A 15,687-nucleotide genomic window follows, 5' to 3' on the forward strand; every position below is an offset into this window, starting at 1 on the left:
CATGTAAAAATTTTAACGTAGCGTCTATCTCAGTTTTTCTTTCTAAAGTAGCTGGACCTTCTGCCCAGAGAAGCTGGAGAAGGAGGAACTGCATCATGAATGCTTCTGCTGTCACTGTCAAGTGTCTTCACGGAGTGTCATTTGTGATGCGTCGTTAGTGATAGTTCCTCATATCACCAGAATCCAAAGGCAGAAGCACTACTGGAAGGAAAATTGAAATAAACTCCATCCCAGTGAGTGTGAAGCCCCTGCAGCCTGATTCACCTCAGGGTCAAGAACAGACACGCAGCAGCTAATTCAGAAGGAGGCTCAGGATGGGGGTAAATTCATTCCATCATTTTTCCAACAAGTATTTCTTGAGGACGTCCTATGTACCGGGCACCAGGGACCCAGTGGTAAACAATATAGGCAAATCCCTGCCAACCTGGAGGTTTCATTCCAGCTGGGCAAGATAAACAAAAAACAAATAAATGTCATATATTGAGTGGAGACGTGCACCACAGGAAACATCATGGAACAGGTATCAAAGGGGGTGGTGGGGGCTCTCCAAGAGGGCTGGGAAGGCCCCTCTGTGCAGTGACACTGAGTTGAGACATTAAGGAAGCGAGGAGAGATCGGGTGATTGGGGCTCAGGAGGAAGAGTGTCCTGCACAGCTAGATCATCCTGCTGTGCCAGAAAATGAAGAAGTATTCAAAGACCAACAGGGTCATGTCAAGAGAACCCAGGAGTTGGCTTGAAAGGCTTCTTACCGACAAATCTGGGGACAACCTGCCCAATAAAAAGAGAAGCAATGGTCATGGATTATTACCCACCAAATAAATATTTGCTTTCTATTTTATTCTTTTAAAAATGCTTGAATCAATAGTAATACTCCTAAAAAAGGGGGAAGAAGAATGAAGAAAAATTTTTCTTTAACTGAAAAAATCACCTAATAATAACATTAGAAAACTCTCATTTGACAAACAGCAATATAATGTCTGATTCAATCAAGGTATGCAAAATCCATTAGGGGAAAGCTTGTTGAGAAAAGAATATTCACGTGGACTCAAAATGTTACTCCAGAGAATACTTAATAAAGCAAAAGAGGCAGCACCACAGGGAAAAATCTGGCAGACACCAGCTTTGGGGCTTCCTCACGTGATGCCATGGGGAAGACATCATCACCTGTTCTTGTCATATATGTTTAACCTGAATTAATGATGAAGAAATCATAGGATAAATTGAGATTATGGGTTAGTCAACAAAACAGTTGTCTTGTACTCTTGAAAAATGTCAATGTTATAAAAAGACCAAAAAAAAGTGGTAAAGCTGTTCTAAATTAAAGGAGACTAAAGAGATATGACAACTAAATGGAATATATAATCTTCAATTGGATCCTGAATTTAAAAAAACAACTATAAAAAAACTTTTTGGGGGGACAATTGGAGAAATTTGATATGGACTGCATATCGGATAATACTGAAATCATGTTCAACTTCAGAGTATAATAATGATAAAACGATATTATGGTTACGAAGGAGAATGTACTTCTTAGGAGATATATGTTGAAATATTTAGGGGTGAAGTGTCTGAACGTTTTTTTAAGTTTAGAATTTTTTTAAAAAAAGGTGAGAGGGTAGAGGGAGAATATTCCAGGAACAGGGGACAGCAGGAACATGACACAAACATGCTTGGAGTGGTCAAGATAAAGCAGAGTCCAATGTGGCAAGAAGGAACGAGTGCGAGGCAGCAGGAAGCCGGGTCGTGGAAGATGGGAAGGCAGCCGCTGGAAGGCTCTGAGCAGAGGAGTGACTTACCCTACAAAGATCACTCTGAGAGCTGGATGGAGAGCAGACCAACGAGGGCAAAGGCTGAACTGAAGCTCCTCTGAAAATCCAGGGGTAAATGATGGCGGCTCAGACTAAGGTGGTATATAGAGGTGTTGAGGAAAGCAGATGGCAAAGGTAGAATCAACAAGATTTCTGACGGATGATACACACACATGCACCCATATACACACACCAAAAAAAAAGGGAAGAATTAAAGATGACTTTTTTTTTTAAAGATTTTTTATTTTTCCTTTTTCTCCCCAAAGCCCCTGGTACATAGTTGTGTATTTTTAGTTGTGGGTCCTTCTAGTTGTGGCATGAGGGATGCCGCCTCAGCATGGCTTGATGAGTGGTGCCATGTCCGCGCCCAGAATTTGAACCAGTGAAACCTTGGGCCTCCAGATGTGGAACATGTGAACTTAACCACTGGGCCATGGGGTAGGCCGCCTAAAGATGAATTTTTGACTCAGAACTTGATTAAGATTGAGCCAAATTCATATTTTACATAAAGAGGAAAGGAAAAACCATTCCAATATCACTGCAGAAAAACAAATATTCTCTCCCTGTGGGGTATCTCCATACTGTTTTATTAACTGGATCCAGTAATAATTCAGCTGAGCATATTGTCCTGGGAAAAGGAGCAGAAAAGCATAAGAATCCATGAAATTTAGCTCATCTCCTTCTCACCTGGGACCATTAGTACAGACATCCCAGTTTCATAATATCTCATCATTCACCGTCACGTTCAGTTAGAACATGCAACATTCTTGATACAAAGGTTGGGTTTTATAGTTCACTTTGAATGCTGGTTTTCCCAGAACAATACGAAGCTAATGATAATAAAACAGCACACTCATCTTGGAACTTTTCACAAACGCTACCTAATTAATTCTTACAACACCTCCAAGAGGCATTATCTCCATGTTACTGCTGGAGAAACTTGAGAATTTTCTTTTAAATTCTGCATTTGCTATTGCTCCTCTTACTGAAACACCTTTGCGCCTCACATAAGCATCACCAGCTTATGGTTTCGAAGAATATCACAACTTAATTCTCTTATCAACAGGGTGGGTGTTAATGGCTGTAGCCACATTTTAAGTATAGGAAATAGATTTTTTTAAATGATGTGAAATGTCTTTTTCCTAGTCTCAGAGCAATGCAGTAACGAAGTGGGACACAGGCAGGTCCTGCCTCCCACCACACGTACACACACATACATACACACACACACACACACACACACACACACACACACACAAAGTAAGTTTTTCATTTGCCCCAAGAAGCTCTAGTAAATAAGAGGTAACTGCTAAGGCTCCATAGAGTAATTTCAATATGTTCTAAAACCCAAATAGAAAAAATTGGCTGAGTAAAGAAGTCACAGTATTTGGTGCAGAAAGACTATAATAATGAAGACTTCTGATTAGGGCCAAACATGTTTAACGGTGGGTGCTACAAAGCAGGTATCCTGGCTCCCTGCACAGGGAGTGGGGCTCCTTCTTCAGGACTGAAAGGCTTGTCTTCTAATAGGGCTCAAAAGGCCCTGGGGCCCTCACAGTAATGGTGAAACATGACGCCCCCAGGGCAGCAGCAGGCCTGCCCAGGCTGAAGGCACCCGGCAGACGGCTCAGGTTAGAGCAGTGGCAGATACGAGAGCCGCTGGGACCCACGGCCTGATTTCCAAAATGAAACCAAGCTAGCCCTCACTGCACCATCTAGACTCTGTCTAAAATAGAATTAAAACAAAAATAGAAAAATAGGGCGCCACAACTCTAATTATGCTCCCCAGCCCCATAACCACATTCTCAACAGAAGACTGAAAAATCTACGTGTATAGTGAACCAAGCAGAGGAGCTCCAGAGAGAATAACAAAGTCACCTCCCCTGTAAATAGAATATTCTATTCTGAATGCAAATTTAAAATGATCACAAACTGAAGTGTGTAGAAGGAAAACACAGACAGTGCAGCTCTATGCCACAGAATCAGAATGTGGGCTCTCCCTCCAGGTGTTTGCATTTGAACCAGATCAGGCTGCTTTCTAGACATCAGTAAGTGGGTATCATTTGCTGTCCAAACTTGGTGGGTTTGAAAGTGAAAGGGAGTACTACTTCCTTTTTTCTTTTTTTTTTTTTGGTGAGGAAGATTGGCTCTGAGCTAACATCTGTGGCAATCTTCCTCTATTTTGTATGTGGGACGCTGCCACAGCATGGCTTGATGAGCAATGTGTAGGTCTGTGCCGGGCATCCAAACCCATGAACCCCAGGATGCCTAAGCGGAGGGCACAAACCTAACCACTATGCCACCAGGCTGGCCAAAGGGGGCACTTTCAATAATCACACTGGAACAACAGGCATAAATTGAACTGAACCTGGACAATGAGATGCGTGGTCACGATAGATAAGTTTGTTTCCTGGTACCTCAGTTTTCTTGTCTGTGAAATGACAACAGCAGTGCTTGCCTCACAGACACAGTTAGAACTACATGAGTTAATTTATGTGAAGCAGTAGGATCAGCACCAGGCATGCAGCAGGCTCTCGATAAACGTTGGAAACTAAGCCACTGCATATGCAAATATCTTAGTAATTTTGGCCTCCCACTCAAGTCAGTAGACAAAACAGAAAAGTTAACACGGAAAAGAGAATGCCTGACAAAAACTGGAAAATGATTATGACGAAAACCAAGGCCCTGGCACGGCTCTGAGGGCCTACCTGGCATACGGAGGCACCTCGTGTGCATGTGTGAAGGCTCTGAAAGCCCTCGTGTGCTCCAGGGACCTGAGGGGGCTTGAAAGCTCTGCTTGCCATCTGACCTCAGGAGACTGCATTCCCGAGGGCGGTGACCTCATGAAGATAAATTTATTATATCAGTGCAAAAAATAACGTATTCTAGAAAAACCGAAGGAAACGACCTAAGCATCTTTCTGCAATGAGTTTATGATACTTATCCTTTCCCATTACTGCACGGGTCCACTCCCTTCCCCCACCCTCTCCTCCTATGGAGGACCATGACACATCAGCTCAGTCTCCTTCCTTTGCATTCTTAAAAGCAACAGAAGCCTCTAGGTGGTGGCACCGGGGTGGAGCTGAGGAAGTGCTACCTGTCCTGGGCACACCTCCCCCACCACGCCTTCAATGACTTCTGAGACTGCCAACTCTCCCCATCTCTGCCCAGCCCCACACCCACAAGACCAGCAAAGTGCTCATAATCAAGCTCGTCTCTGCTTAGGAGAGGCATTCCTTGGAGTGTCTTCACTGAACAGATTCGGTCCCACATAACAATTCAGAAATAACACCCAGGGATGCATAAGGCAATTCATTAAACCATCACATTCACAAAAGCATGGGAACTGGTGTCTGTAGAGTATGAAAAAATTGCCATCTGGTAGCAGCTTCTTCCGATTTTTTCAATGTTCTCCACAAAGGGAAAGGGGGAAAAACAGAGAGAATAAAAGACAAATGGTCCTGCTCATCCTACAAAGTAAATGAAACTAAAAGGGGTTAGCAGTCAGGTGACTTTCCCACACTCACAGGTTCCCTGTGAAAAGGAGACACAAAATCACAACATACTGCCTTGTATTTGGTAAATGCTTATTATGTCTGCTCCTCACCATAGCAACAAGAGAAGCGAGGGGCATCCAAGTGCACGTGGATACCCAGTAACCTTTCTAGCAGCAACAGGACAAATGGGCAAGCTCTTGGCAAAACTGGATTAGGTGACAATGGTCACTGATGCCCTCCTCTGTTAAAGAATTGTCTACTTGTCCTTCCCTTATGACCACCAGAGATAGGTCTCATTCTTGCTAGTACAAATTTCTCACACTAAATATCTATAAGCTATTATTCTTACATTGTCAGTTGGGTGGGGGATTCAAAGATGAAGACAATGAAAGGCCAGGAAGTTCATGACTTGCCCAAGGTCACAAAGCTTGTCTGTGGTGGGGGTGATGACCAAGACTCAGGCACTATGATTCCTAGTCTGTCAGGGTCCCAGACAATTCCTCCAGGGCCTGTCAGTTATCACGAATGAAAGAAGCTAGCCTTCCAGGGGGGGTCTGTGGTGCACTGGAGAACAGGAGCCCCACAGAAGAAGGGCAGCAATGGCCCAGCTCTAGACTACATCGTATCATGAGGGAATACAAGACTAACCGAAGGGCTCCAGTTTTTCAAAAGTAGACCCCAGAAGTCCCCAATTCAGAATGCTCTTGTTGCTTCAAAGTACATTCAATGACAACAACTGATTAATTTTATTAAGCATCTACAGTCATGCACTGCATAACGTCTTTTCGTTCAACAAGGGACTGCACATACAATGGTGGTCCCATGAGATTAGCACCATGTAGCCTAGGTGTGCAGTAGGCTATACCATTTAGGTTTGTGTAGGCACACTCTGTGGTGTTCACACAGCGAGGAAATTGCCTAACGACACATTTCGCAGAATGTATCCCTGTCAGTAAGTGACGCATAACCGTACTGTACACCAAGTGCTGCTACAGGTGCCAAGGAGACGGCAGTAAGCAGAACAGACAAGCCGCCACTCCGTGGAGCTTACATGCTAACTCCCTTTCCTTAAGGCGACTTATTCTCTTCAGTGTGTGATCCGCCCTGACTTCTAGATCATATTCTCTGTCCCTCGCCACAGCCAGGCACTCTCTCTAATGTACTCTGGGTTTACCTTTCTTCAATGACTCTTTTCTACTCTGTCCTTGAACCTTTCTTTATTCATAACTGATTCCTGGTCAGTTTTTGCATTTTGATGGCTATAATGTAATGTTTATGGAAGAATCAAAATGCATGCCCCAGCTCTCCAGGTGTCAGCTCCATTCTCAAAGCGTACACACTACATGAGCGTCTGCCACGTTTGAGCACAGGTGAGAACCTGAGAACATGCTCGAGCCCCAGGGAATAACAGTACTCATTCCAGTGATATGCATTTATGGAGCCTCTACTGTACGTGTCAGGCACTGTTTTAGGTTCTATGAATACATCTATGAAAAAAAGAGACCAAAATCGTTGTCCTTGTAATATTTAAGAAGTGGCAATATTCTTCTCTGAAACTCGTACTGTATCCTACCAGCAATGAGGCACGTGTCATTCCCGTCACAGCCAAAACAGAAGAAGGATCTGGGAGATTTAGGGAGAAATGGAATCCCCGCTCTGCTGCCAACTCTGGCACGGCTGACTGTGTATGCACCACGTTCAGGCTCCAGGGACCAAATGGACAGGTGAACAAAAGGATGAAGTAAAACAGAGGGAGTGCAGGAAGTGCAGCAGATGCTCCAAAGGCTGCCTCCACGTAGAAGTCGGGGCACGAAATGGAAACACAAATATATAACACAGCACTGCTGTATTATAACAGAACTGCAGTCACTGAGTAACGGCAGCCTGCCTCCAGCTATGCACTGGGTCCCTGTGGAGGGCATGGCATGCAGGGTGACAAGACAGATACTGAGAATGTAAAATGAGGTGGCTTCCTTTGGAATCTTGCTATCTACTCACAGTCCAGATTACAAGCTGGCATGGGTCACATCCACATTACTCATGAGGCACTGATGTCATCATTATACGAACAGCCACTAAATTATAGTCAATTTACTAAGTGTCGGGGATTGTGGAAAGCTGAGTGGCTACGGTTGCCCCAGAAAGGGGAAAGGGAAGGTATATACAAATTCCACTTGAGGTTTCTAAGATGTCCCTGTCACACGGGCACTGACAAATTGAAATTTGGGCCATATTTCTTTTAGCTTGTGGACAAATTACGTATTCTGCCTCTTTCTCTCCAGCCCTGCTGGCGGACAACACAAGTGTCAGAATTTGAAGATGAGAGGGCCTTTGGGAATAATGTGGTCTCGTGCTCTGCTCACGCAGGAATGATTTGTCCTTAGGCGGTCAACTACTCTGCTTGATGCAGGAATGATCTCTCATCTCTCCAGCTAAGTGAGAACCTGGCCTTCCTAGGAGACGTCCAGTGGCTTGACACTGATGGTCTGATGAGGCAGCCATTAAGAAAGCTTTCTTAGAAAATTCTTCTCCTCATAACAGAGCCAAAATTGGCATTGCAGTAGCCTTCATGCAGCCGTGCAAGGTTGCATTCCCAAGACATAACAGAGTAAACTTAAATTCCATTTAGCAACCAAGCTGACCTGCAGGCTGCAGATCTCTCATGTCTGGGTAACATTCAGGAAGCCTGAGCTGGAGAAGCCCATGGAGATGGACAGCTAACTCACATCTCAGCACAACCTGCCTCCAGGGCTTTACTATGAAAGGAACAGAATCTTCCACTGCCATATTCAGAAACTCTGTCAGCACCTCAACAGAGCACAGACACTGTTAACGCTCCCCACCATCACTCTCCCCAGATCTTCAAATCCCACTCATAAAAAACAAACAAAGGAACAACCTGATCCATCACAATTGACGGGAGAAAAAATTCCTGTGCCGGGATGCAATAAATGCTTTTTTTAAAAAGATCGGCACCTGAGCTACCATCTGTTGCCAATCTTCCTCTTTTTTTTTCCCTTTCTCCCCAAAGACGCCCCACTACATAGTTTCACATTCTAGTTGTAGGTCCTTCTGGTTGTGATATGTGGGACACCACCTCAGCATGGCCTGATGGGCAGTGCTAGGTCCGGACCCAGGATTCGAACCGGTGAAACCCTGAGCCATCGAAGCAGAGCACACAAACTTAAGCACTTGGCCACGGGGCCGGCCCCAGTAAATGCTTTTTTGTGGTGTTAGCATAAACATATTTGGAATCTCTCCAATTCACAGCAGACCATCATTTGGGGGCACACTATTAGAGACATCCAATTCCAAGCTGCCAACCAGATATCCCTACCTAGAGATGTCTCAGTGTGTTCAAGACCAGACTCACCATTACTATATTTTCCTCTCTCTCCAACTCTGCTCCCTTGGGTTCCATTCAATTAATGCTAGAAATCTCAGTGTCAATCATTCATTCAAACCTATCTACTGAACACCTCTTATGGGTACCTTTCTTTCATCAACTGCTATGACAAATATTGCTAGCTATTTACCAAACTCATTTCCTGCTTCCTGGATGCAAGTAAGCTGTATTTTCTAGCCTTCCTTGTCCTTAGGTGTAGTCTGAATATCAAATTCAAGGAAATGGAGCATGAATGGAAATGATGGGTGCCACTTTCAGGTCTAGCAGTGCACTAGCTCCCATGCTCTTTCCCTTTTTCAACAGCTGGATGTTGATGCCCAGGGCAACCTTGAAGGCCATGTGCTCAAGAGCCTCCTGGATCCCTAAGTGACTGTGTGGAGCAGATCCTCTCCCACACTCTTGGTCTGAGAGTGAGAAATACAATTCCATTGCCTATTTATTATGGTGGTTTATCTGTGAGCAGCCTTGTGACTAATACATGTTCTACTTCCAATTCATTCATTTATTCATTCTTTAATAAACATTTCTCAAACACTTACTATACTCCAGGCATTAAGACAAGCACTGGGGAAATGAAAATGAAAGAGGTCACAAGGTCTACTTAAATCAGATAATTAAAACTCAATATAAAAGATCGCATAGCAATGTGCAGTCACAATGGAAAGATTTGAGACTTCATTTTGAATCCTAGGCTAGTTAAGCTGCTTAATCCCTGTGTGTTAGCTCTTCATCTGTAAACAGGAGCAGTATTCCTTCCTGTCTTACAGTAGTGTCAGTTGGATTCAACTAAATGAAATAATGTACATGAAAGCATTTGGTCAACTATAAAGTAGTTTGCAAATGTTAATTTAATTCATTGCAATTGTCCTAATCCAGGACGTGTTACTCATGAAATATTGTACCAGCATCCTCACTGGCATTTTTACCTAAAATCCAATCTATTCTTAATACTGATAATGGTACATTTTCTCATTCCCAGCTCAGATTGCTCATTTCATTATTCAAAAAAATGTTCCAATACTCTGGAATGCTTATAAAACAAAGGTCAAACTTTTTAGCTCAGTATTTGAGGCCCTACCTAGCATGGTCCCAAATTAATTTTTAAGACCACATCAATCTCTGTACAACCCCATGCTTTCCTCCTACTCCATCCCCGCTACGTTCTAGCTACATGCATCATTTCTACAATGTGCCATACCTTATCTCCTTGCCTTTGTTTTATTCTTTGTCTGGTTTTGTTCTGCAGCACCATCTCTCCCCATTGAAATCCCAGAGTTTTTCAAGGTCCAGCTCAAATTTCACCAGTTCCAAAAAACCTTTCTCCAAAAATACTCTTCAGAACTTCATCCTCCTCTACACTACCATAGCATTTAGTCTGATTCTCTTTTCTCCTCCACTATTCATGTTACCTTCATTTTGAATAGCCTCTTGTCTTTAGGAAGGAAAAGAGAAGGAAATGTGAGCCTTTAATGAAGACACGTTACACTGAAGAAAAAAGTTCAGAAGGCAGTCCAATTACTTTTGGTTGGATCACCAAAAATAGATAAATTACAAGAGCAATGGAATTCTCCAGATTGTCAGAAAACTTTTCCTTTGCTCTAGGATCCATTATAGTCAGAGGATGCTTTATAAAAGCTATTACATGGGACTTTCACGTTGAAAGTCACTTTTACAATAATAAATATAATCCTATCAACAGAAGAGTAGAACCAAAGCTCAAAGTCAATTTATTTCCCCAGTCCATTTTTCTTCACACATTTAGTTCAATTTTATTTTAGAAAAATAAGAGAAAGAAATTTGTTAAGTTGTCCCACTGATATTACCCCAGCATAAAGCTTGTAAGTTAGCATTTTTAAGGAACTGGCCATGGCTGGCCAATTTTTCATTCATTTGCATATATGAAATAGAAAATATTCATTAACTAATAATTTAAATCACTCTTTCCATCAACTGAGAATTCGACTTTACTTTCTCCCTTAGGATTAAAAAAGGGGGGGAGGGGACTACTGTGTACTCGGCATATCTTCTGATTAATACAGGGAGACCCACTCTATCCACAGACATTGAACTCATGAAAATTCCACTAGAACATGTGTACTATACCCACAATACCAACAGTATTTTCTATCATATATTCTTGTAAAACATTGGGCTAAAATGCAAGTCAAATTCCTTGGAGATAATTCTCTAAAGAACAGAGAAGAATGAATTTATATCAACCTATGAGTGAGTGGGTGGGGTATGCAACAGGGAGTTCTAAAAAACACCAAAAAATAGTTTTCTTTTTAGATGACTTAAATACTTTGTCCCGTAAACAACAGGATATAAAATAACGTGTGGCAACAGATATTATGATACTCTAACATAAATTAAGGAATATTCTCTGGAATCTTAATAAATTGTATCATTATAAGAGATGGTTCAAAATTTGCGGAATTTAGTGCAGATCATTTCCTAAGAAAGCAGGATGAAAAACTGTAGGATACACACAGGAGTCAAACAACCAACCAATCGCCGGAGGCTAAGCGAGGTATTTGTAAGATGTGCGAAATAGGGTAAGCACAGGACATTTTCTCAGGGCTCCTGTGAGTCGTCAAATAAACAGCTCACCCAGTTTCCGCAGTCTATATGTTAACACAAAGATGACAGTTGAGAACACACTGTTTATTGCATATTGCAAAGTGCAAAGTGTTCAAATGCCCATGGTGGGAAGGAGGGGAAGGGTGGGGGAAACAGCAGCCCCGGGCAGGCGTGGAGCGCGCTTACCTCCAGAAGTGGAAAGCGAAGAGAGGACTACAGGGACTGCCTGGGCTGGACGGGGTGGGACTCAGGCTCCTTGGAGTAAGACTGAAAGTTAAAATAATGTCATTCCAACTGGAGAAATGGTGGCAGTAAAAAGAGCACAGCTCATTGAAGGGACCGTGTTCCTTTTAGTCCAGAATCACTAGGGCAGGCCTATCAATACCGCAAGCGAATCACCTCATCACTTGTGGCTTTTCAGCTCTGAAAGGGAGAACAAGCACAAGGATTCCTGCTGAAATTTCCGTGCTCAAAACTACTGCTGCCATTTTTATTTGTGCCTTTTCTTTGTCACAAAGCAACTTGGCAGCTATCTGCAACACGTGATGTTTGCAAAGAAAATCCAGTGCTGTTTTATACTGACTATATTCTATTTCTAATTAAGAATCCATGGTAAATCTGCAGCAGAACTAAAGGGACGTAGTTCTCACACAATAGAATTCAGGTTAAATACTGCAGTTTTTAAAAAGCAAAGCAACAAACATTCCCAAATAGGAAGATATGTTTTTAAGTACTTTGTAGTGAAAAACACCCAGCAGCATTTTCTGCAATCCTCAGGAGCAACGGTAAAAAGTGTTCTTACGTTTATATTTATAACAGATAACTTTAAAATTTCTTACACATAGCTATAAATTATTTTCATTTCCGGAGAGGTTTTTTCAAATTCAGCTGTCAATGGGCCATTGGATCCCCGGCCCCACCACCCATCGAAATCACCAAGCGTATTCACAGCCAACTCTCAAATATTCATCATAGGGTGGGAAGCTGGCATCCAGTCCCTTTATCTCCTTCCCTTTTGGCCTCATGTCTCTTCTCTTTTAAGGGATAAAGGAAACCTAAATTTGTCAGATATCTCGTGTATAAAAATTTTGCCAATAGATCTATCAAAGTATGAAGCTAATACCAGTTAATTACCAATTATTTTTACATGGCAAAATCAAAATAAGAATTAGCTAGGTATTCTGGTACCAGCTCTTAGGCTGAAGCAAGCACTAGAAACTCCTGCTACGGTGCGATGAGTTTCTTAAAGAATATTCTTCTGCCTCTCCATTAGACCACGGGTCTACACCACCACATGTTTTCCTCGTTAGAGAATAGGGGTCTTGGAACAGAGCTGCATATTGGCTGATTCAAGCTGGCTGTGCCCGTCACTGAACAGAACAGAGAAATGGTAACAGTGGCTAAAATCAGATTTGGGCTTATCAAATTCTCAATTCCATCCCTGTTTCCATTATATGAGTAATTGAGACTTGGCTGCATTTGTCTTAAATTTCAGTGTAAAAATATTGCTCAAAATGCTCCAATTTATTTAATAAAATATTTTGAGAGTAAAGTTTCATACCTTCTAAAAGCATTCTCTGGCTTGGTGTAAGTACTTGGTAAAGTAAAGGAATTGGTTTCCTTATATATTCAGAGCACATTCAAAAGCTGCTGTACTCTAACTTAACAGCTCATTGGAAAGCTCTCAGGAATGCCCATGACAGCCATCGTGGTATCTCAGTCCAGTCTTATCTGCCCCTTCCAGTCCTAAAATAGGCGGCATGCATAGGCACTGACACCACTCCACGTCTCCAAGCTGAGACACATACGAGGTGTGCTACAAAGTACCTAGGAACATAATTCTATACCCAAATTGAAAAAAGGAGGGGAAAAAACAACTTTCTTTCTTTCCCAGAAATTGGAAAGCCACACAAACTATCTATATGTCATAAATTTCTAAATAAACTAGTAATCTAATAATCTCTGAAATACTTATATATTTGGTGTCTCACATCCAGGATTTCAATTTCTGAAGCAGGAGTCAGAAACTGCCTCATGTTATTGATAAGTCAGATGGAAAATTCTGAATTGCCTCTACAGAGTATAGAGCATGACAGTGTAATAGTCTGTGGCTGCAGTACCTATGGAATAAACTCTCTTGAAAGAAAAACAGTAATGTCTCATGAGAGAACCTCCAAAAACTGTTCTACACATCTGGTCTAAGGTGTCTAAATAATTTAAATTAAGTACATTAAATCTGCTTTTAATACAATCACTGATAAGACTTTCCATTATAACATTGCAGTGGTTAGAAACTGAATTTACTCAAAGACTGCAGAATTAGCTTTCTAATGAATGAATGTAAAGTTGACTATGTCTACCTAAGAGTAATTTTACATTCCATGCTCCAAGTAAAATTCAAAATTCTCCAAGTAAATTTCACGCTAACACTACAATGAGATTTAAGAGTGATCCTCTGCTGTACTGTCTCAAGCTCCTCAAGTGGAGGAGTGATCTGTTTTTTTTTTTTTTTTTTTTAAGATTTTATTTTTTCCTTTTTCTCCCCAAAGCCCCCCGGTACATAGTTGTGTATTCTTCGTTGTGGGTTCTTCTAGTTGTGGCATGTGGGACGCTGCCTCAGCGTGGTCTGATGAGCAGTGCTACATGTCCGCGCCCAGGATTCGAACTAACAAAACACTGGACCGCCTGCAGCGGAGCGAGCGAACTTAACCACTCGGCCACGGGGCCAGCCCCCAGGAGTGATCTGTTTTAAATGTGCATTAACATTTCCCAGGGTAGAGGCGAGACTGAGGGGTGTGGCCTGAGCCCAAAACAAAATCCAGGGAACCCCCATGTTTAGCTGACCCATATGCCCTGCATCATCCTTGACAAAGTCATAAAACTTACGGCATACTTCAGTCTCTTATATTATAAATAGAACATTTGATACAACTGAGTTTGTATTTTAAAAAGTTACTTTGAAGTGTCTCCTCTTAATGGGGACAAGATGCTAAAAATGAAAGAAAGAAAATGCGTAAAGTGAAATGATATATGTAACGTGAAATGACACATGTAATGTGAAATGACATGTACTGAGTCCAAAGAACACAAGAAGGAAGTAGCATGACCAGAAACAGAGGCGAAAGCAAAGCTGGAGGTTAATGCCCCTGGATCTTGAACAGAGCTGTGGGCATCTTAGCTGTGCAGTTCCAGAAAACTAGAGAAAAGAGGGTTAAGTAGAAGAATGAGAGCATGCCATTAAAATATTCCACACAGATGGTGAGAGCCGAATGTTAGGGTGGAGCTGGGGGCACATCATCAGGGTGATGGGTAAATACTGATTATAGCTCTATTATGAAAAATGCCGCATCGAGCAAGAAGGTTGTCAAAGCCCGCTAACTTTTCATACGGGAGAACTCGTTAGTATAAAATCAGTATACAATTTGAGAGCAAGGACTCATTAGAAAAGTATCCAAAATACTTCAAAAATGTCCTGTTTTTATTAATTTATTAATTAAGGAAGTAATTTCTCTTGCATGACGCACCTACAGGATTCAAGAGGAAGAATGACTCCTAGGAACTGGGCACAGCTCTCTTCCTGCAGTCTCTTCCTGGAAGGAGTCCAGCACGAGATGACTGGGATTGCACGGATTTCAATTAAAATGTAATCGTCTATCTATATTGTGAGTTCGAAAAAGGCCTATTTACGTTTTTCTTCCAGATTTCTATTTTACTGGCTATTATTTTAAGCGTGCCAGCACAGACTAACTCACAGCTTCTGCATCTTTGACTAACAGATTTAAAATAAAAATTTGCTGACACTTCCTGCAGCGCAGATGTTTAACTTCTGCGCCACAAATTAGAAGTGGACATTTTCACGTGGCTGCATCAAATCAGAAGGCAGTCAAATGAATTAATGGGTTAAAAAAAAAAAAAAAGCCAGCTAAGCAAACACGGAGCTCCACTAGGTAAACACACGGCATGCAGTGGCTGGAGACTCTGCAGAGAGGATTCCAATGTCCTACAGCTCATTAATATTCGGTTGCACAGATAAAACATAGATCACATCTAATGAATGTCACAAATAACCCTGCTCTTGCACTCTAATCCATTGCAATGTCTTCTATTATTCAATGCAGACAGAGGCCTTTCTTTAGAAAAAGGCAGCATGGGGATAAACAAACAGTAAGAGAGAAGGAGAAAAGAAAAGACACACCATGGCCTGCTGATACATTCTTTCACAACGAGCTGTTAAGATGTTTCCAGCACTGAGGTTTAGTAACTTTAAATATGCAGCAATGCTTTCCTCTGACTGCGATGCAAAACGCTGGGTCTGGGTTTCCGCATTAGCTGAAACCAAATGCCATGCATTTAAGACATGTTCCTCTACCTCACACTGCAGTGCTCTGAGGCTGG

At 42.0% G+C, this 15,687-nt stretch overlaps 1 protein-coding gene across 8 annotated transcripts in view; it reads right to left on the minus strand.

The window, feature by feature from the left end:
* Positions 1–15,687, minus strand: part of MAST4 (microtubule associated serine/threonine kinase family member 4) — a 574,884-nt gene that overhangs the window by 202,599 nt on the left and 356,598 nt on the right. The window contains exon 5 of one of the 8 annotated variants that reach the window (XM_046672105.1): positions 11,479–11,559. The exons of the other annotated variants lie outside the window; for them this stretch is intronic. Coding sequence (XP_046528061.1) covers positions 11,479–11,559 — 81 coding nt within the window. The remainder of the gene's footprint in view (positions 1–11,478; positions 11,560–15,687) is intronic. 8 annotated transcript variants of the gene reach the window in all.

Source organism: Equus quagga, chromosome 9 (assembly GCF_021613505.1).
Source record: "Equus quagga isolate Etosha38 chromosome 9, UCLA_HA_Equagga_1.0, whole genome shotgun sequence".
In the NCBI taxonomy this organism is placed as follows: Eukaryota; Metazoa; Chordata; class Mammalia; order Perissodactyla; family Equidae; genus Equus; species Equus quagga.